Raw genomic sequence first — 21,652 nt, 5'->3', positions numbered from 1 at the left:
TTAAAATCTCAATGAAATTCACGTGTACTCCGCCTTAATATGAGTTTCATTTACAGCATTTTTAAAGTAACAACAATTGCGGGACTTTGATAACTGGCCGTTTAACAGGGGGTGGCCGCTGGCCGGTGGCGTTCCCTTTCGCTTCTCTTAGCCAAGGCCCCGCCAGCGATTCCGCCGGCTAAGAGAAACGAAAAGGGCTATGGGGGGTGGGGACGAGACTGCAGCTCTCCGCAGCCTGGGCACCAGCTCCCGTCTGTATCCAAGATGGCGGATTACAAGAGGAGTTTTCCTCTTTTCTGTGTAGCCTTTGCTTCCCGCTTGGTTCTCATTTACAGTCCAGTTAAAGATTGGCTGATTAACAGAATAGAGCTTTCTACACCATTAACTGCTTGGAACAGAGGCATGTTCTCAAAGTATTTCTAAGCTTATTATTGTTTCAGTTGTTTGTACTCGATATAAAACCCGACCCATAAACTGCAAATTTTTAAACCATTCGTATTCAGGTATGTTTTACTAGAGGGACTAGTTTGGTAGCAGGGTATGGTTTGAGCGGTTTTGGTCTGAAAAGAGTATGTTTTTCACTCTGGATTTACACTGGGAACTATTTTCTCCACATCAATATTGGCAAATTTATAGTCCTTCTCGAATTTTAAACGCACGTGGTAGCCAATTCCGGTTAGCTGTGGTCATATATTAGCGATGTGTGCTAATTTTAGAGGTCGGAAATGGGGTACTGATTTTTCGCGCGGGTCTGAATTAGGGTTTGGAAAATCACAGATTTTGGTCTTAAATAGGGGGCAGGTTTTAAGGCTTGGGCTGCACATCCCCACAGGAAACTGTACGGGGAGTACGCCCCCGGGGGGTGCTGTCCGTGCCGAGCCTACCTCTTGTATTTGAAAGAAAACCTTTTAGTGTCTAGAGAATCTGCCCATAACATTTTATTTACAAGAGGTTTTATATGGATTGTCCACAATTTGATGTTTCTTTTTTTTTTTTTTTTTATCTTTTTCAGTACAGGAAGGCCTCTCTCTAGTTAAGCATGGAGTTTCACCATACTCTGGAGATATAGTACATGAAGTGAGATTTGAAAATGTTGTGATACTAAGGGTACTGGCACACAGAAAATGAAATACAGGGACTACCCTCTAGTAAGCTGGTTGTGAAGTTCATTACCAGTATCCTATTGATTGCTTTTATTACCCAAAGCATGGATTGAACAAGTACATTCATACATTTTTTCTTGTTTCTGATGGATTGAATGCAATATAGTTGTTTAATTGTAGTTGCAACTGTCCAAAGGTAGCAATATTTTATTATAGTTAGGTTTAACCCCACCAAAAAGTGTCTGGCAGCCGCTATTATGGGACCAGTCCCTATCCTCTTGGAACTACCAAGACTAATATACTAAATTTCTTTATTTAATATGCATTCATACTTTTCCAAAAAACATACCGTATCTAGTATTATTTCCAGCCTTTTGGGTGTCTACATTCTTTGCACAGAGCGAGATGAAAAGTAGAATGTATACAAAAAGCTGGAAGTCAAGTTTTGTTACACAGTGCTGTCGAAAATGAATGATGTATAAAATAATGAAAACAAATCTTTCTTTTATTAAGACTCCCTTGGTGCTATCAGTATTCCTTGGATTACAGCAGGTGTCAGAGAAGTTGTTTCCACTTTTGTTTGTGGTATGTTAAAATTTTCACTATGTTTAAACACTTTGAATACACAGGGGATAGATTCCAGTGATTTTACGAGACCTTGTTAGGGTAAAAATTTGATATGTGACATGACATTGAAACATTGACACAGAGGCTGAAAATCACGACGAACAACATGACTTGAGCTGAAATTCCTTGAGCAACAGAAGGAACTTTAGAAATTGTGACATGATAAGGTTTGAAATAATTTCAGACCAGGGACGTGATGTCTGTAGCCTCCTTTTACATTGATTTGTGAGTGAGAGATTTATTTTTGTAACACAAGGATTGAACAGTTTTATCAATACAAAAGCAAAACAGAGAGAATTTTTTTTCTCCATTGTTTTTCTACTCTTTACTTGAGTTAATTTTTTATTTTATTTTATTTTGTCGCCAGGTGGGAGATCTGTTGATCGGATGGCTTCTTTACAAGCTTGCCAGTCTTCACTCTCAAATGCTGGTACATGTAATAATTTACTTACCACACAAGCAAGGCAAACATTAGTTCAACTATGAGTCATTCGATTGACATGGTACTGTTTCCTGTTTTCAGTTGAAAGAGCAGACACTGAATTCGAAATCAAATAAGTCTTTAGAGCCAATCTTGCTCAAACTGGACTCTTTGGATGGCATTCCTTTGCTAGTTTCGTCCATGTAAGTTTTCTTTTTTCTTTCTGCTAATGAAATAGAAAACATTTTCCATGTTTGTATTGAGTGATAGAGTTATGGAAGTGTACAATCTTGCCGTGTGTTTTGAATAGATATTTAAATTGTTATGCATCTCTTGGTGCAAAAACATGTCTTATTTGTCCTCAAATTTATGGTGACCAAGCTTGGGATGTGGCTTATCTGTGAGTGCAGCTTATCTGCTGGTGTTTATGGTATGCTAAAATAAAGCGCTTTATACAGAATTAAACCTCTCTTACCTCAACGGTTTCAGCAATTTTGAAGAAGGCAAGCAAAGCTTGGTGAAACATCTGTTTTATAAATCATTTTTAATCTTGGAGAGAATTCCAGAAAACAGAGAACAATTTTTGATCTCAACATCGAACTCTTTTTTTTCTCTGTAGTTATTTGTTAAACCCCTACACCATTGGTTCCTGTGTGGCTCATTCTACTGTGATGTTCACCAACTTAGCAATAACAACTACACTTCTTTTTTCGCTAAAAGGTACTGTTTGTGGAGCAAGAGTTTTTTTTTAATTTTTCATAAAGAAAATGGCATCACGTACTTATCAACTATCCTCTTACAGGAAATAATCCAGATTTGATGCAATCTTCTGAAGTAGGTGCAGTGGGGACTTTCTTGCTGGAGCAGGAAGCTGATTTTGCCATCTTTTTCTAAAGAATCAGTTTAGTTACTGAAGCTAGCAAGTTAGTGAAGCTGACACTTTGAGTATTAGTCCTTTGTCAGAGCAAAGTGTAACACTTGAATGTCAGCTTCACTAATTCACTATGGTGGTTAATGTACCTTGTTGACTTCAAGTTGAGAAATAAAGTTGAACCTCCAGTTACAACCACCTCTGGGGGGTGACCACCTCTCCTCAGCGACCAGTTTTCCAAAATACCAAAAGTTTCCAATCAAATCACTATATTTGGAACCTCTTGTAAATGAACACCTCTCGTAAGCAACTGCACCCTCTTTTAAAGCCAAACCTCTGAATTTTTCTTCTGTTTTACCCCTTGACAGATAATTGAGCATAAATTAGATAATAAGGTGTTGTAACATTATTGCAATCCTCGGTAGTACAAGAGATGGAAATTTCTCAGTGGGAAGTACCAGATTTTTTTCTCAAAATTGACTTTTCACATGAACAAAACATTTAAAACATGAGGTAAGTCTCCGCAGTTGCCATATGCTAATTAGGGAAAATTTTGACCCAATATGGTCTAAGCTCTCGTAAGCGACCACCTCTCATAGGCAACTACCTAGGCTAGACATTTTGGGTGGTTGCTTACGGGAGGTTTGACTGTAGCTTAATATTTCTCCTGATGGTCAATACAGTCCAACAGTTTACTGAACACTGAATACTGCACCTCTTTCAGGAATATATTTTGTTTTCTATAGGAATAGGTTCTTTTAGTCATGCTGGGATTTAGAATTTAGTTAGCATACAAGTCAGTTAAAACAGGAAGAAGCTGCGAAGTAGGCAGCTGATAGAAGTAGAATTGTTACATGTACGATAACTGAAATTTGTTTATTTCAGAAAAGTTCTGGTAGGCATCAAATGTTAGTAAAATTGCTTGACATAGACAGAGCAATTTGGCAGTTACCAGCTTTTATTGAAACCTCTGTAAAACCAGGCGATAATCTCCTTGGCTTATTGCTTATTGTTGATGTCGTTTTACCAAATGAAGTGTATGGTTAATAAGATATACTATTCTTCTCTTCAGGGAGTATTCTTCTCAGCACCCTTGGGGTAGCTGTTGGCACTTACCTCTCCCTCTATCCTGTGACATTATTGGCTCCTGTAATTCTTATACTGATGAAGGTAAACTTGTGTCATCTTGTTCATTGAAGCTGCAAAATGCAGCTAAGTCAAATCATATGCTCTCCTTGCAGTTCTTGTGTATTAGGTAAAATCTGCATATGACCAAGTAGCCCATCAGGCCAGTGCTTTTCTCTGGTTTCAATAGCATGAAGCGACTAGGAGTAATTCTACTTGAGTATTTCTAATTATAAGATAAGTTTGTCTGCTCCCCAAAAATTTCAATAAAGTAAATTTCTTTGCAGTCTTATGTGATATAGGAGACATTTCATTTGCTTGTCAGGGGCTAAAATAGCTTACTTTGATTATCTTAATGGATGTGAAGGTGAATTAATCAACATGACACCAGCGTGGGACAAAGAAAAATTCTCAGAATTTTTCTTTGTCCCACACTCGTGTCATATATGAACTCAGTTAAATGACCTTGCTCTCCATGAGTTCTTGGAGCTCAGTGGATAGAGCGCCCGCCTGGTGTTCGGGAGGTCATGGGTTCGATTCCTGTTGGGGACTCAGAATTTTTCTTTGTCCCAGGCTCGTGTCATGTTGATTAATTCACCTTCACATTTCATTACCGAGCTTAAAATTCACCATCTTTATTAACTTATCACTATCTTAATGGATGTTTTTAAACATATTTCTTGCAGGTTAGGTTTATTGATATTGAACTCAGCAAGAAGACTGTTGTGTTTGTTAGTCAAGTTGTTGCTTCCTTTATTATATGGACAGTGCTTTTGCTTAGCATGTCCTATCATGTGTTCAACTCGTGGGACTTCCTAAGGGCAACTCATGGGTTTATGTAAGTAGAAAGTGTACATTTTCATTGGAACTTGAGTTTTTCTCTGGTAGCAGAAAAATTAATTTTAATTTTCCAGGCTACCACACTTAAATTTTACCAACCAACTGGAAGATCTCCTTGCTTTCTGAAGAAACAGAATTTTAAAATGACTTATTTTTATTGTTGCTCTTCAGTCTGCAGGTTTCTGATCTCACACCAAACATGGGACTGTTCTGGTACTTCTTCACGGAGATGTTTGAACATTTTAGGATTTTCTTTCTCTGGGTGTTTCAACTCAATGCCTTTTTCTATTGCATCCCTTTGACCCTCAAATTAAGGTATGGTTCGTAATTCTTTGGTTCACTCAATCCACTTTACTGTATGTTGTTTCTCTTACGGGGTCCAACATATGCGTAGCTGGATACGGGATGGGAATAAAAATGAAGGTGGGATGCGGGAAGACAGCAATTTTAATGGAAATTTTAACGGCGGGAGCGGGATTTGCTCATTTTGACAAGTGGCATGCGGGATGAAAAACAGAAAATCACAGGTTACGGGCGTTAAGGGGAAAACTGCAACTCTAACGGGGCAGGATCGGGATAAACATCCTGACTGGGGCGGGATGGCGGGATTTGGCCAAAAATAGTGGCGGGATGCGCGCCTGTAGGAATGTAATCTACTTTCTCCTCAATAAAAATCGTTACCCACTGTTAAGTAAAATAAAACAGTGTTTACATAATGGCTCCCTCCTGGGTTTCAACGTCAATATCGGTATATTACAAGGTAAAAGTAAATAAAAGAAATATACCATTAAAACCTATTTCAACAGTGTTTACATAATGGCTCCCTCCTGGGTTTCAACGTCAATATCAATGTTCTTAAAGTCACAAAGGGCTTTCCTTCTAGCTCTTGTTAAGTACATGTACTTAACAACACAGGGTCTTCGAACACTTGGAGAAAGTCAGAACGTAACAGCATGAAACTTTTTTCCTTTCAGGAATAATCCAACGTTTCTCGCCTGTATACTCTGTTCCGTGATGGCTATTATGAAGTCCTATCCTGCCCTAGGTGATACCGCACTTCCACTGTCCCTCCTGGCACTGTGGATTCACATATTTCCCTGTAAGCCAATTCAGTGTCAAAACGCCTCGAAGTTGCCAACTGTTGAAGAGAAATTTTTTTTTTTCTAGGTCAATGGATAGGAACGTGATAGGAGTAGCCTTCGGCCTCATCAGCTATCACTTCAAAGAAATGGAGCAGCGTGCGAGTGATAACTGTCTCTCAGCGATTATATAATAAGTCAAGTCCTTCTTGCACTTTTATTGGTTCTCACTTATGATCTATTGGAGGACAGACTCATAGATGACGTCATTAGCATTTTGTCTCGTTTCTTTATTATATAAAACAAGTAGATTCCATGTTTCCGTGCGTCTGTTTAGTAATAGATCACAGATGACGTCAAAATGTGGTAAGAACAAAAAAGTGCTGGCCGAGTGTGTCACTGATGTTCATACCGTATTTTGACATCATCTGTGATCTGTTACTGAACAGACGCACGGCAACATGGAATCTATTTCTCAAATAGAACACGTTGATTCACGGGTTTCTCAATAGCACACAGTTGGCTAATAATGACTAATAGTGTGCGGTGGCACAGCTCATCAGATTGCAGCAGTTGCATTTATTAAAATTAAGTATATTGGCAGAATATCAGTGTTTCCGTAACATGAGAAAACCAACGTGTATTTCCTAGTCCGTTTACAGGTTCAGCTAGGCTCAAACGTCGAGTCAAACTCTAACCAGCAGGCAACCACACCTCTGATAAACTTATGCAATTTTCTTGAATTCTTTTTCTAGATCTCCGAAACACTTTCTTGGTGGCGTGTATGTTACTCTGTAGTTCCTTCCTGGCCCCAGTCTTCTGGCAGTTGTGGATTTACGCAGGGAGTGCAAATGCTAACTTTTTCTTTGCAATAACACTGGCGTACTCTACTGCTCAGGTATAGTCGTGTTAATTAATACTTAACTACACAACAAGTGTCGGCAAATCTTCGTTGCAGCACTCGGAGGTTGTCACTTTTCGTATCCAATCAAATCACTGACGCGCACTCACGAGCCTGACTCTGACTGGATCGTCAGCATTACGTCATAAGGATACGTCATGTTATTTAGCAACTGGAAGAGAAAATTGCGGGCTCAGACAAATTAGCCATAAGATTGTCTTTGGGACTAATTTTTTTATCACTCAGGCAATTTAGTTGCGTAGTTTAGTTAAATGTGAAGTCTTGCTTATATGGGTTTCATAGACATTGGTCTTAGTGATCTCATAATAGACCTTTTCACGGTTTCTGACGCCATCTTGCTTGGAGCTACACCCCGGGAAAAATTAAAGTAGATGTATGGGAAAAATGGAAAATCTAATGTCTAACAACCCACGGAAAATTCGAGTTTCGAAATATTTATGAATTAAAAACTTAAGATATCAGGTAAAGGAATTTACGGATCAAGTTTGAGAGAAATAGCCTCTCTAGAATAGCCACAATAAAGGTTTCCATTTTTCCATACATATTTTCTGTAAAACCGAGTCGTTATTCGTCGGAAAATTTCGAGACATTTTTATGAAAAACTAAAAATTCAATTCCTCGCCTCACAGCAAATCTTATGTCAAAAAAAACTGTCTTCTTTTATCTTTTTCCTGCAACACATAAAATACCCAGAAAGTTAATCACTCTCAAATTATTGGGCATCGACCATTTGAATTTTCCCATACATTTACTGTAATTTTTGCCGTGCTCGCTTCCAAGCAAGATGGCGTCAGAAACCATAAAAAGGTCTTTTGCTTACCCCTCCCCCCTCCCACCAAAAAAGGCTGTAAATTCTGACATCGATGTCTTCAGATCTTCCAAAGCTATGATAGAAGCGGCATTTTGAATCTACCGAGTCCAACGGAGAAGTAAACAACAGAGACAACGTAACAATGTTTTGTGGTCGGGAGTTCGACCTTACCTCTACCTCCAAACTTTGCATCATTTGTATTCGTTTTGCTGTCTTGAGGTTTTCCTCTTTTTGCTTCATTTGCAGATCTTATTGACGTCTGACATTCTGTTTGCGTTTCTCCGTCGTGAGTATGATCTTCATCATGGAATTTATCCACCCGTCTTGGAGGGTGACGCTGCTTCTGTGATCTTACGGTAACTCGGTAATCTGGACACAGACAAACTTAAATACAGTTTCGGACATCACCTTGCATTTTACGCGCACCGGTTACAAGACCATCATGTGCTGGACATAAGGAACTTGCGTAACTTATTAAATTACTGAAGTTATATATTTGCCTAAATTGTGGAACATCTGGGACGGCAACGTCCAAAAATTATTGGACATTTACACGCGTAAGCAAAGCCCGTCCGACTTTTACGCGCTGGGATCATGTTCCTCTACATCAACATCCCACCCAGAAGGTGAAATGAAAAGAGCGATGGCCCTCCTAATGTTTCAGGTGACCGAAATGGATCCAGCAGTCCACTGAAATGCTTCGAATTGACCCGAAGATTGCTGAAGAGTTTCCGAATTGTCTACCGAAGTTCGAACGTAGTTCCGATACCACCTGAATGTCTCTACAGAATGCTCGGCAAAAAATAATTACCGTGAGCTCATGGTGTACGTTCTGTTCAGCGTGAGCAGTGGAAACTTGGCGATGCCGACACGAATGACTTATCGTGGTAGTTTTAGTTTTTGTGGTATACATGTAATAAAGAGTAATTTAAAGTACCCCTGTGCATAGGTTATTTGTTTTTCTTTTTTTAATTCAAGTAAAAAGAAAACTACAGAGGGCTTTCTTTTACGAATCTCTGTATCAGAAATTCTACAGTTCTGAAAAGAACTGTCTTCTTGTGTATTGAACAACGTATTGGGGGATGGTCCTCAATGACGGTTTGCCTGGCAGCGTCGTTGAATAAGAATTGTTTAGCTGCGCTTGTCCTGTAATGTCTTTCCGTTACTTTCATGTTAGTTTCTTCCTTTCATCAATTGGTGCGAAAAAATACTTTTGCAAAGGGATTACAAAGTGCTTTGACATCAAGAAAGCGAGAGAAATGTTGAATTAGAGTCTCTACGGACAGTGCAGATTGAAGATAATAACATCTTCCTGTTCAAGTGAAGCATTACTTTTTTTTTCGTGTAATTTATTTTCCCGAGACAAAATGAAACCCGGGCCGAGAAGATTACAGCACTTCGCACATTTTCAATTTTGCTTGTTGTCCGGGTTCCCTCTCTGCATTTGTCCTTGATTAAAAGAATACAGCATTCCTTGTATGTAACCGCTCACATACCCCTTCATGTAAGCCTCCTTGTTTACTGACTCTGGTACAATCTTCAGAACATGTTCCAGAACTCCCTTTATGTATCCCAGTTCATATCCCAGCGCGTATCCTTGTGATGCTCTTATACCAAGCTCTTTTAGAGTGTTTTCCACTTGTTTCAAGGCCATCTGTATCATGACATTGTCACTGTCTTCAACTTTGGTCGCCGTGCTTGCGTTGAAACCAAACATCAATGTATCTGGATCCATTGTTTTCCAGTAAGGAATTTAAAAAAAAATTGCAAGCAGGGAAACTTAATAAAGAAAGAAGAATGTGGTATAAAATCCTGTTCTTCGGATCTTGTTGACGTTCATGTGAAGAGAATATATTTTGTGCAATGTTGTTAATGATGGTGTAAACCTATGGGCTTCGTTGTGCGGTTTGTTGATTGCCAATGCAAATCAAAGTGACAGGATCTGATAGGTTATTCAGCTTCTCAGATAAAACGTTTGTAAATTATTAACGACATTTGGTCATTATGATCGTGTTAGTTCTCACCGCTCTTGACGACAACGTTGTCAGCTGTGTTTTATCTCCTTTGCAGACATAGTACGCTCCGCTTTATTTTCCTTTATGCAGTTTTCATCGTTAAATAATTACTAATGTTCCTCCGAATCGTTGATCATCAGCTGTCTATCCCTGAAAGAAACGCTTTTCTCATAAACGAGGCAGGAAGAACTTTGTGCCATTTTAGTCGCAACTGAAAAACAAGCGGAAATGAAGTTTTCGTAATTTAGTGATTTTGACAAAAGCAGAATAGAGAACTTCAGCCTACTGAACTTCTTCCTAAATATTGTTAAGATTAAAAACGTTGAAGTTGTGCGATTTCTAGCTAACCTTGTCGATTCCCTATGAACCAGAGACGTAATTACGAACAAAATGGTGCAAAGTTTCCGACCACTGCTGGCAGGCGTCCTAGATCACTGGCAATACCTTTAGGGGGGGAAATTCGCGTTTATTTCTTGATTTGTTTTGCTTCTGATTGGTCCACAAAACAGAGTTTCTCCAATCATTTGCTAAAATATTTCGCGCATTTCCACAACTCAAATGGAATCCAGCGTCAAACAAACATAACGTTTTAAAAGCTACCTTGATACAATCACTGACACATTGTCACGTACTACCGTTGTAATCCGGTTTCGTCCCCTCTCTCCTCTCCCACAGAACACGGAATTTAGGTGCAAGCGCCATCCAATATTAACGTGAGTGACACGTGACACACGTCACACACTCGCGCGAGACATGTAGAAACAAATCTAGTTCATATATTCATTATATTTCCATTTTCATTGTATAGCTCTTTTATTATATTATACAGCAAATATGCCCTTAATCTTAGCACAGCTAATCATTCTTAAAAATTACAACTTTATCATATAGTTATACCTTATGTAAATATAACGCGATCTTTATTTGCTTTTCTTATAAGGCTAATAATAATATACCATTTACAGTTTTTGTAAGATAAATAGAGAGTATTGTTCATGAACTTGGCTCATGTCTTCTATTTAGCTAACTAAAAACCTATGTTATGAATTAATTAATATAGAGACGCCAATCTTGAATAACTTTAGCTAACTTTATACCTTAACTTTAATTTATGCGCATTTATACATGCATTAATTTTAAGATAAATAATGTTTCCTAATGCTTTTTCTGTTAATAACTTGTATTTACATTGTACGATTTAAGTCGTCGCTTTCATCTTCGACCTCTTCCAGCATGTTATCCATAGCATTTGCATTATTGTATCGTCCAACGTTGGACAAAGTTGGAGCCGACCCCCATTGGGGTGGTTTGAAAGTCATGGATTTGTTAAACTCTCCTAAATCATCATCTTCACTTATATTCATCAAGCCTTGATAAGCGCGGGTATACAACTCCATAGACCGGGCTAAGAGCTCCATTTCACCAACCACGAACTCCGATAAAATCTGTTTAACATCTCGCATTTTTTGGCTTTCGAACTCGTTCATTTGTTCGCGTAGAACCCGCAGGGAACGATTCGCTTCGCCAGACGCCTTCTGAAATTCTGCCTGTGCTCTCGCAATTCTTGTTCGGTCTGTGGATTTCATCTGGGCTTTTTCGAGGCTCTCAAATGATTTCACCTCTCTCGTGCAGAGCGAAGAACTGACCCTGACGTCATTCCTCGCTTGCTTGCATTTTGTGTCGTACACGCTGAAACCTTGAACTAGTTTCCCTTCTAGTCGACTGACTTCAGCGTCTCGTTGATCTTGAATGGCCGATAGACATTCGGACAAAGTCATTAACCCTTGTTTCATTGACGGCGATTCTTCTTCAGCATAAGCCGTTATTGTTTTTGAAAGCTCGTCTCCTTTGTCGCGTAATTTCGCTGTTCCCACTGCGTATCGTTGAAGCATAGCTGCGAGTTTCGGGAAATGGGTTTCAACAACGAATATCTTTCTGTCGACAACTTTGGTTTGGTGCTCTGTGGCCTTTACTGAAGCTTTTAAATCAGGTAGTGAACCCGTTAAATTTCGATCTTCTCTGTTCAGGCGGGCCATCGATATGGACAGACCATAGAGGCAGTCGTAAGGTGTTTGTCGTTCGAAAATGTCGTTTCAAAGTCGCGTGCGTCTTGTCATATTCAAATTAGGACAATGCAAAGTCGAACAAAGCCACAGCGACAACTTTGCCTCAAATTTGCATGTCAATGAATCTCTGTTGCGTTACGGAAGACAAACTGTGACATGTATCGGTCTCGTTGTCAGCGCCACATTGTTTAGTTGAGGAAAAGATCTAGAAATGTTGAAATCTGTTGAGGCGCGACCAACTACGAAGTCGAAGATGAACGTGTGATGAATAAGATGCCGTTATGTATTTTAAATCCAGTCAGTTGGCTTTCGATGCCAGACTTCATCTTCGTACTCAGTCCCCAATCCTTGGGCTCAGGCCCGGGGAGGGTGGTACTCCCTTTTATGAGCTATAAAGGTATGTGCGGCCTCAAAGGGTAGGGTTTTTCAGCCGTTTTAGTCATAAACAGGGTATCGAATTTGGCCATTTTGGTTATAAATAGGGTATGGTTTTAGCACTCTAGTCTTGAATTGGGTATGTTTCTTAGAAGAAGCTACCTTTTCACCTCTATCGATAAAACCATAGTTACTAACTATGATAAAACCGTCAACAAAAGCCCTTCATAACTTATGTTTGGGGCAAATGTGTCAGCCGCAACGGTCATAAGTAGGCTATCGAATTTTTGAACAGGTCATAAATAGGGTAGAAAAAAACGTAGATTTTGGTCATAAATAGGGTAAGGGTTTTGGGAAGTGGGCCGCACACCCCCACCCAATTTTTCTGGAAGTATCCCTCGGGGGGTTCAGGCTCCGACCACACTAATATGTATTTAAAAGTATCAGTTTTCGTCTCGACTAAAAACAGAGCAAAATATTTTCGATCACACTAGCGTTTTCGTTTTGTTCTCACCAGTTCACACTAATTCGTTCAGTTTTCATTCGAAAACGCATACTTTTTGATATGTTTTCGCTTACCGTCCACACTAAAACACCCGAAAACGTTGATGGAAGCGACGGTATATAACTTCAGATCATCCTCCACTGGTGGCCATTGCATACAAAGCCTTAATTTTCACTAGTGTTATTCAGACTACGTTTTTCATGAGCAAAATTTGCTGAAGCTTGTTAGCTGTCAAGTTGAACGATGTATATCTGTGTGTATGTCAAGTTGAACGATGAATATCAGTGTGTATGTCAAGTTGAGCGAGGTATATCTGTGTGTATGTAACACGAAATGTACTTGTGCCAGTTTATGGCAAGGTGGTTCGGTAGATGATTAAGTTCTTGCTTGTGTCAGCAGTAAACGTTGCTACATATTCATGACTCAGTGTTTTTTTACAAATTTTCATTAAAGACTTTCTGATAATTTTAAATCTAAAAGTCTAGACATTTCATATTTCATGCCTGGCTTTCGTTTTCGTGCAAATGTTTGTAACATGATACAATTTTTTGACAAATGTTTAACCTTCACTTCGTTTTTGTAACTTGATATTTTTTGCTTTCGTGCAAGCTCAAGTAGCATTATACTTTGTTTCTGATGCAAACGGTTACAACTTGGAACTTCATGTTCAGGGCAAATCTTGGAACACGATGTTTTTGTTTTTCGTGCAAAACGTATGACCTTGGCGCTTTCGTTTTGTTCTGTTTTTCGGGTTTTTTTGCTTACAGTCCCGTTTTCGTTACCAAGCTGATATCTACAACTTACAGTTTCCAGCGGGACCGAAGAAATATAGTTGACGATAGTTCCAACTATCATTCACTGTCATTGACTATCAAGACTGTCTGAACGGGGCTTAATGTGCGCATGGCATGAAATAGAGATTATCATTCTCGTCCCGTATTCCGCGTGGCTGAACAAAAGAGTCGCGGCCTCTGGGACTAATTGAGGGAAATTAAAAGATGAACCAGTTTGTATTACATGTAATGCAAATTGGCTTTAAAGATCTTTACGTGAAATGGGGTTTGTCCCGTAAAGTCACATACGCAAGGTACAAAGCAGTTTTGAATTGTAGGAACAACAACAAAAAAAGGCGACACTTGAATTAATCGCACCGACAGGGAGGTATGGGTGATTCAGGGGATAGTGATTGTGTCAGAGATTATTTTAACAATAGACTATTGTTTGACTGGTTGTAGTTTTGGCTTGTAGTACCTGCTACGGATGTATAACGCCTTCTGAATTATTAAATGCTAAACTGAAATCGGAATTCAATTGCCCGTGAAGAAAGATATGCAGCCACACCTGAAGTTCTTTACATCTCACAAATTTGGTATTTTTCCAATGTAGGCTTTCAAGTTATTTGCGTGAGACATCATACGAGTTTAGAAAAACTTGGAGCGGAGCATTTGGGAAGAGTTCCAATTGTAAATATTTGGCGACCGCAGTTTTGAAAATCAACTGGGGTGCGCTGGGACCGGCGGAATGAGCTGCATAATTTCGTTGTCATACGAGAGATGCGACCAAGGAAACCTCTAATGTGTTGTCAATAACCACCTTTTTGGAACTTTTACTACATAGAAATGGCTTCCAAACGGGGTCCGCGGAAATCTGTGGCATTCAGAGAAGAAAGCCCGGAAGATATCTGGTGTAAATATTGCAGCAAACTGTACGATGAGCCAAAAGTGCTGCCGTGTTTACACACGTTTTGCAAGCGGTGTGTAGGTTTAATTATGGGAGAAAACGAAACTTCACTGTTCTGTCCTGTGTGCCGCTCCGAGGTTGCCTTGCCGTCGAAAAATCTCGACGATTTGCAGCCAAACATAATTATTCTCAGGAAACTTGAGGAGTTTGAAAGGCAAAAATTACGACAGCGCGAGGAAGATTGTAGTGGTTGCGAAAATGGCCACAACGTGGCTTCACACAGGTGCATGGAGTGCCAAGAATTTCTCTGTGATGATTGCACACTAGCTCATCAAAGGGTAAAGTTTACAAGAGAACATGAGATCTTGTCTCTTGAGGAATTTGTCGATAAAACAAATCCAAAGGAAGATTCTGTGTTCGTGACTTGCGCTAAACACAACACTGAAAATATAGACATGTACTGCAAAACTTGTGATTTATTAACATGCAAGGAATGTAGAAGAACCACTGATCATGGAGACGGACACGAACTTATTTCGTTGCAAAATGCAGTCGACTCGATTAAACCAACGCTTCTGTCATTGCTGGACGCGACGCAGAAGAATATTCCCACCTTGCAGAAGTCGGTTTACGAGATTATCAAGGTGTACGGTCGGTGGCAAAATAAAATCGATGACGTCTCGTGGCAAATTCGGAGAACTTCGCGTCGCCTCATTCAAGCTGTCAAGGAGAAGGAACATCAATTGCTAAAAGAACTCAACACCATTAGAGATAACCGTTCTTCGGTACTGGTGAACCAAAAGGAAGAGATTGAAAGGAAGTTGGTTTGCACAATCGATGGATGTGATTTCTCTGACGAGATTCTCAAACAAGGAAAAGAAGCCGACATATTAGCGGTGAACAGTTTGATTTGTCAGAGGTTATGTGAGCTGCAGGAAAGTAAAATCGACGCAGGTTTAAGTAATGTTCAAGTAGGATTTGATCCAGATGAGAGGCCAATTTTAGAAGCTATAAAGGACACGTTTGGTTCGATTAGTGTTGGACATGAACCGGCCGAACAAGCTAGCAACGATGGAGCCAAAGAACCTACAGATAAATCAACGTTATCAAGCTCGTTGCCGAATGGAGGTAGTTCTGTTTCGTTTGCTTCAGCCGATGACGACGAAACTAGTGCCAGTTCTCTTTCTTCAGATTCGCAAAAGCCTGGTGCTGACATGAGTTTGTCCGTTAGTGAGCGTGCGATAAATCAAGATCCAAAGTCCTCCAAAAAGGCAAAAGGCGGTCGGTTTAGCTTTCCAGCTTTGACTGTTGGTAAGAAAACTAGTGAGCCCGTGGGAAAGCTAACGCCGACGGAATTCGTCATTCCCACGACCGATAGCCGAGGACGTCCGAGAGAAGTCGGAATCCAGCTCGAGTCACCCGACGGTAGTGTCATTTCGGCTAAAGTCCTTGATAACAAAAACGGAACGTATTCAATTTTCTACTGTCCGAGGTCCCCAGGGGAGCATAATTTGTTCGTGAGCTTATCCGGCAAGCATATAAAGCACGGCAGACGCGTTTTGAATTTCTACGGATCTTTTTCTGGTTTGAAAGGGGAAGAACTGACGCTGGTGTGTAAAACGTTGTGCTTGATAAAGTGGCACGTGACCCCTGGCTTAGTGCAAGTAAAGGACGGCAAAAAAGTGCCTAACACTGAAATGAATTTTCATGAAGTCGGCCAGTCAGAGGCATAATATGGTCAAATGCCACGCCTGTCAATGATGTGACACCGTAAGGTCACATGCCCCTCCCCCCCCCCTTCCCCCTTCCAGTGACGTGCTTTGTTACAGGATCTTAGTAACAGAAAATCACAATCTTATCTCCCAACTTTACGAATTTCATTCTGTAAAGGACGCATGTGAAAGGACGAGTGTTGAAGCTCCCTATTACATGGCTTGCTCCGCGAGTGGCCGCCAACGCCATCAGTGGCAACCCAAGCGGACAAGGTGAGGTTATCTTGTCCGCTTGAGATTACCCGCTGTCTTCTGCGAGAAAATGGTCTGACCAAACTTGTTTGACTGAGGTAGCTGAATATTGGCCATTATTTTTTTAATGGACCGAGACGCAGTTGAGGTCCATAAAGACACAGAACTTGGCCAGTATTCAGCCATCTTGATTTCACGCTTTCAAGATTTACCTTTCCAAAGTAAACCTTAATATTGTCTGCTTGACGCGACTTAAATGTACTGGAAAAAAAATTTCTGAGCGAGTTTTTAATTGGCCAGTTTTGCAAGCATTTCGCGCTAAACTTTGCAAAAAATAAAATAACTTTCGCTTCAGCTTGCTCAATTTCCCTTTTAGTTAATTTTGCAGTTTTTTCAATACTTATAAACAGCGAAAAAGTCTTTTGTGCATGCATGCCTTTTCCTCTAGAATTATGTAATTTTGATTATTCGTTTTGCCGAATCCACGTTGGATTGTGCACAGTGGGGGCCCAAGAACGCACATGCGCATGTTATCAGACGTCTCTTTGCTAACCGTTGTTCGAAACATGCCTTAAACAAGTAATAAAATAATACAAAAGTCCATTCTAGATAATAAAATTGACAGCTTTAATGACTTCTTGTGTTAAAACCAGGTAGCGCAGATTTTTAACCAGAAATTATAATTACAAACACAAGTTTTACAAGCAAAAGTATTTCAGATTTCTTTATTCTTTGCTAAGATGTTAACAGCTAATCTTTTCTACTGCTACACGTTGTTTCAGTATTATCATGAGCTACAAAGGTCTCTGAATTTGATCAATCAAGACCTGTCAACTTCTCATCGAGGAGAAACTACAAGTTTAAGTGTCAAAACACGTTACATTTTATAAACTTCCTGTGAAGGATTTGTGATTACATAACCTTGAGGCTTAGAATGGAACTAACGTTAATTTGATATAAAGTTTATAGATGACGTAGTCATCACATAGATATGTCAGTAAATTTCAAAATGCGAATGGAAAAAGCAAGTGATTAAGTTTTACTTCCAAGCGAATTAAAAAGCTTAAATTCTACTGCTCCTAGAGCATCAGTTTGATGCCTCAATTTGATCTCTGTAAGTATAAATTTAGGTTTCCCTGTATCCGTATAAACAACATATCTTCCCCCAGGGGCATAGTAATTGTCGGCTGCAAAACTATCAAAGCAGTTTCTAACCACTGTCTTCAGTAAAAGCAAAACTGACTGTAAAGTAATCATTTTGGCCAACCAAAGCAAAGGCACAAAACCAACAACAACACCGTGCAACCCGTGCTGAGGGCGGGAAAACGAAAACACGAGTTCCTAATTGGCTGAAAAAGAATCAATGTTTCCTCTGATTGACCAAAGCAGCAGATTACATGAAGTGGTTACTTGAGGTTTGTGGACGAATTTGCACAAATTACGTAGCTCAACCTATAAAAATCCAAAAGAAAGATAATTGTCTTCAAAAAATCTCGGTTTCCTGTAATTATAATTCTTGAATTGCTTTGTACAGTGTCAGAAAAAGCCCCAACAGAATACGGACCAATACGTGTAGGTTGGACTAAGTACTCATGCCAATATCCGTCGGTAAGTTTTTCTCGCGTGGTATCCTTTTCGTTCTCTACTCGTTGGGAAAATAGAAAATCTTAACAGAATTATTTCCGGCGTCAGCCACAGCAACCCGGCCTTCCGGAGTGTAATCAATTCCAAGCGGCCCGCTCAACTGACCGTCTCCACTCAGTTTCCCGCCAAACTTGGTCACAAAGCGCAAGTGTGAGTTAAACACCTGCACGCGATTGGTGCGGTCAGAAACGAAAATGTACCCGGATGAATCAACTGTTATTCCCGAGGGATAATGAAAGTCGCCATCCCCCGTGCCGGGCCTGCCGAATTTTCGCTGAAATTTCCCCGTGGGGTCGAAAATTTGCACCCGATGATTTGAAGTGTCTGTAACATAAATCTCGCCATCTTGGCAGACAGCGATGTAGGAAGGGTTGTTGAAATCTCCATCTTTCGTTCCTAGTGATCCAAACTGGTTGCTGTAGACTCCATGACTGTTGAATACCATAACTCTGTGGTTCTGCTGATCTGTAACTAGTAGCTGGCCTTCCTCGTCGACAGCTACACCCGTGGGATTCTTAAAATCTCCAGCGTTACGACCTTTGCATACAATCACTTTAGACAATACTCCCTCCATACTGAAGACCTGAATTCGGTTATTCTGTTGATCTGCAACGACTATCTGTCCGCTTTGAGAGAAGCAAAGACCGGTCGGCGAGTTTAACTTTCCAACATCTTCACCAGGACTTCCAAACTGCCGCAGAAAACCTCCCTTGCTGGTGAACAGTTGAATTCTATCGTTCAGTGTGTCTGCAACAGCAATAACGCCGTTGCACGCTGCAGCAACATCAGAAGGACTGTTAAGTTCGCCTCTTCCTTTGCCTTTGTAACCAAACCGTAAGCAAACAGGAAGAGATTTCGTAGCAAAGCACATGTGCCCCTTTTTGACGTTCACGGAGTAAGGGCTTTCTTCCACTTCCTCTCCTTTTGCAAGAACCGTGATCACGTGCTCTCCGTGAATTCTCGGCGTGTAACTGAGCGTGTAAAGGTGTGAACTGTGCTTTGTCACGTTACAAGTGAGAATGACTAGATCAGGTGTTTCGATTCGAACATCCAGGTCATGTTTGTTGATCTCTGCGTCCTCCCGCACAGCCAAAGTGAAGCTTGAGGTCTTACCAACCGCGGCGTTGTACAGGCCCTCCCCGATAAGACGCACGGCGGGGGGCCTGGTGCTACTCTCAATCTTGCCGCCACTTTTAATGATGCCAAACAGCAGCTCCTCTTCAGTGACGTAATCAAAATCTGGTCCTTCCGTTGGCGACATGTCTTGCATCATGTCTGTTAAGTTGCGCAATCGCCCGGCCATGAAATCTTTTACTCTGGCGATTTCGGCAGCATTTCCTTCCTGAAGCATCTTTTCAATTAGTTCGCAATTGCTCTCGATATCTCTGATTCCTTTGTACAGGCGTTCCTTTTGTTGTTCTAGCAATGTTGCTTTATATTCTCTCATGGCCCCCAAATCGTCCAATAGCTGTTCCTCGCGCTCTTTCAGTGCTCTGATGTAGCGTGTCGTCGAGCCCTTAATTTGCTCCTCAATCGCTAGAGCATGTTGTGGGATGTCCCCACATGCCTCTTCTATCTCCAACAGAGCTCTTTTGACGAACGGACTCTTCATTTTAATCGCGTCTAGCAGTGCGGTTATCTCTTGCCTGTGTTTACCGGACGCGTCTTTTAGCGGCTCGAACGCGTGCGTTGTTTTTGGGTGACTCACCACCGTGCACTCACGGCAGATTAGCTTGTTGCACGTTTGGCAAAAGTACGTCAGTTCTTCGCCGCTGTGATCCGAGCAATGGTCCCGGCTGCACAAATTATTGTTCTCTTCGTCATTAGTCGTTAGCTCATTTAAGGAGATAATTTGATGTTCTCTCGTAACACGCACCCTTCTATGCGCAGAGGTGCACTTGTCGCACAAAAATTCCGCGCACTCGTTGCATTGCCCTGTAACTTCCGCATTGTCTTCACAGTTTCCGCATTTGATCGGGGCTTTCTTTTCTTCAACCGCGTAATTCCGATTTTTGAGTTCCACGGCGATAAGAAAATTCACCGGCAACTCGTCAATTCCTTTGCTGCCAAGTTCACTAGGTAAAGAGCATATGGGGCAAATAACAGTGCCTTCTCTACCAGGCACATTTCCTGCGAGACTCTCGATACAACTTTTACAGAAGCTATGGAGGCATCGCAGCAGTTTAGGCCGGTGGAAAAATTGTTTGCACACACCACACAACAGAGACGGGTCGTTTAAAACACCATCGTTTCTCTTGGGTTTTTGCGGAACTTTGAACCCTTCAGCGACAAGTCCATCGCTTGACATTCTGTCCAGTTTCTCCAATGAATTCCAACGAATTGGCTGCGTAACATCATCGAAATAATCTTCAACTGCTAAACTTTCCCAGGTCTTCCAACGTCTCATAGCAGTGGCGATTTGCTTTGCCCAAACTGAAGCACTTGTAATTTTGCGCTGCAATTTACAATATTAGCTTGTGCTTTGTAGTCACGGAAATAAAAGCTAAGATAAAATATGCCTTCGACCGTGGGTGAGAAATTCGAAACGATCGACTTCCTTTCTGTAGCAGTAGTAAATACGATGAAAATTGTCCAACTATATAAAAAAATATATCAAATGGACGATTATTTCGTTGCGTTCGTACCTTGCTGATTAATTTAATATGGAATACGTTAACTCCTTTAGCAACAGTTGGGGGTATGTGCTGTAAATAATTTATGTATTAGTCAGTGAAGTCGCAAGTGCTATTCTTAAATTCTGCATCATTGTTTTGCGGGGGAGCAAAGAAAGTAGGTACTGTCTCGTTTTACATATCTAACTCTCACGCACGGAAGCCAGTAGCTGCTTTAGAATTAAGACTTCCTCTGGGTACATGACAAAACCTTGTGGTATGTTTTCCCTGCAGTAATAATAACCAGTTTTGAACTATGGACGGAAATAATATTTGTCATAATAAGATTTTAAACGAAGAGTGTTAGTGTTGGCAATCAAAATGTATCCGATTTTCTTCAGTTAGGAATTTCGAGTAACAATGTTCAAAGTTTTGGTAAAATGATATATATATTATATGCACAGTTCTTTCTCAATAATGTATGTTTTAAAAACATGTCGAGACATACAGGTTGTGGTAACAGGTGGCATTTTACAAACACAAGAGCAATCAGCCAATCACGATTCTGCCGGCTTGTGTAATGAAAATCTTCTGTTGATTTATTAAAAGCTGGTTAATGTTTTCGTCGGAGGAACAAGGTCAGGTAATGGCGACATCCCGACTGAGTTAACAATGCATGTCGGTAATACTGCTAAGCAGCGTGACATACTGCGTGACAATAATGTCAAATTAGCCCAGGATTAAAAGGAGCATTATGATTGGTTACCTGAGTAAACCGAATTTGTGTGACTACTAAGATGAACCACTCAGGAATAAGTTCACTGATTTTAATTCGTTTTTTTTTTTTGAAAGACTGTACCAAGAAAACTGTCTTCTATTAAGTAAAAATGTCGATTTAATTGACTTGCTTGTTTTAATTTTAGACAAATTATGGAGGTATGCATCTTGAACTCTTCCAGTTGTCCAGTTAGTTGGGGCGCAGCGCGAAAAAT

At 40.4% G+C, this 21,652-nt stretch overlaps 4 protein-coding genes across 4 annotated transcripts; 2 read left to right on the top strand and 2 right to left on the bottom strand.

Annotated features, from left to right (window-relative positions):
• The first annotated feature begins 218 nt into the window (after positions 1 to 218).
• On the top strand, positions 219 to 8,735 carry LOC110061485 (GPI-anchor transamidase component PIGU-like). The gene is made up of 12 exons (XM_089298468.1): positions 219 to 400; positions 1,013 to 1,077; positions 1,617 to 1,688; positions 2,098 to 2,160; positions 2,254 to 2,354; positions 2,771 to 2,871; positions 4,095 to 4,192; positions 4,834 to 4,985; positions 5,159 to 5,302; positions 5,962 to 6,086; positions 6,822 to 6,964; positions 8,046 to 8,735. Exons 1-12 carry the CDS (start codon positions 265 to 267, stop codon positions 8,157 to 8,159), a joined length of 1,314 nt encoding a protein of 437 aa, XP_089154594.1. The 5' UTR covers positions 219 to 264; the 3' UTR covers positions 8,160 to 8,735.
• Positions 8,736 to 10,580: 1,845 nt separating this feature from the next.
• On the bottom strand, positions 10,581 to 12,175 carry LOC110061429 (CBY1-interacting BAR domain-containing protein 1-like). The gene has a single exon (XM_020768268.2). It carries the CDS (start codon positions 11,848 to 11,850, stop codon positions 10,999 to 11,001), a length of 852 nt encoding a protein of 283 aa, XP_020623927.1. The 5' UTR covers positions 11,851 to 12,175; the 3' UTR covers positions 10,581 to 10,998.
• A 1,902-nt stretch (positions 12,176 to 14,077) lies between these two features.
• LOC110061548 (E3 ubiquitin-protein ligase TRIM71-like) lies at positions 14,078 to 17,494 on the top strand. The gene has a single exon (XM_020768378.2). The coding sequence runs from the start codon at positions 14,380 to 14,382 to the stop codon at positions 16,171 to 16,173; it is 1,794 nt and encodes a 597-aa protein (XP_020624037.2). The 5' UTR covers positions 14,078 to 14,379; the 3' UTR covers positions 16,174 to 17,494.
• LOC110061545 (E3 ubiquitin-protein ligase TRIM71-like) lies at positions 17,101 to 21,157 on the bottom strand. Its single transcript, XM_020768377.2, has one exon. It carries the CDS (start codon positions 20,453 to 20,455, stop codon positions 18,047 to 18,049), a length of 2,409 nt encoding a protein of 802 aa, XP_020624036.2. The 5' UTR covers positions 20,456 to 21,157; the 3' UTR covers positions 17,101 to 18,046.
• Positions 21,158 to 21,652: the final 495 nt, after the last annotated feature.

This window comes from Orbicella faveolata, unplaced genomic scaffold (genome assembly GCF_042242905.1).
Source record: "Orbicella faveolata isolate gen_17 unplaced genomic scaffold, um_ofav_v1 contig_3, whole genome shotgun sequence".
NCBI lineage: Eukaryota > Metazoa > Cnidaria > Anthozoa > Scleractinia > Merulinidae > Orbicella > Orbicella faveolata.
Note: the sequence above shows the minus strand (reverse complement) of the source record. Positions and strands in the feature narration are given on the sequence as shown.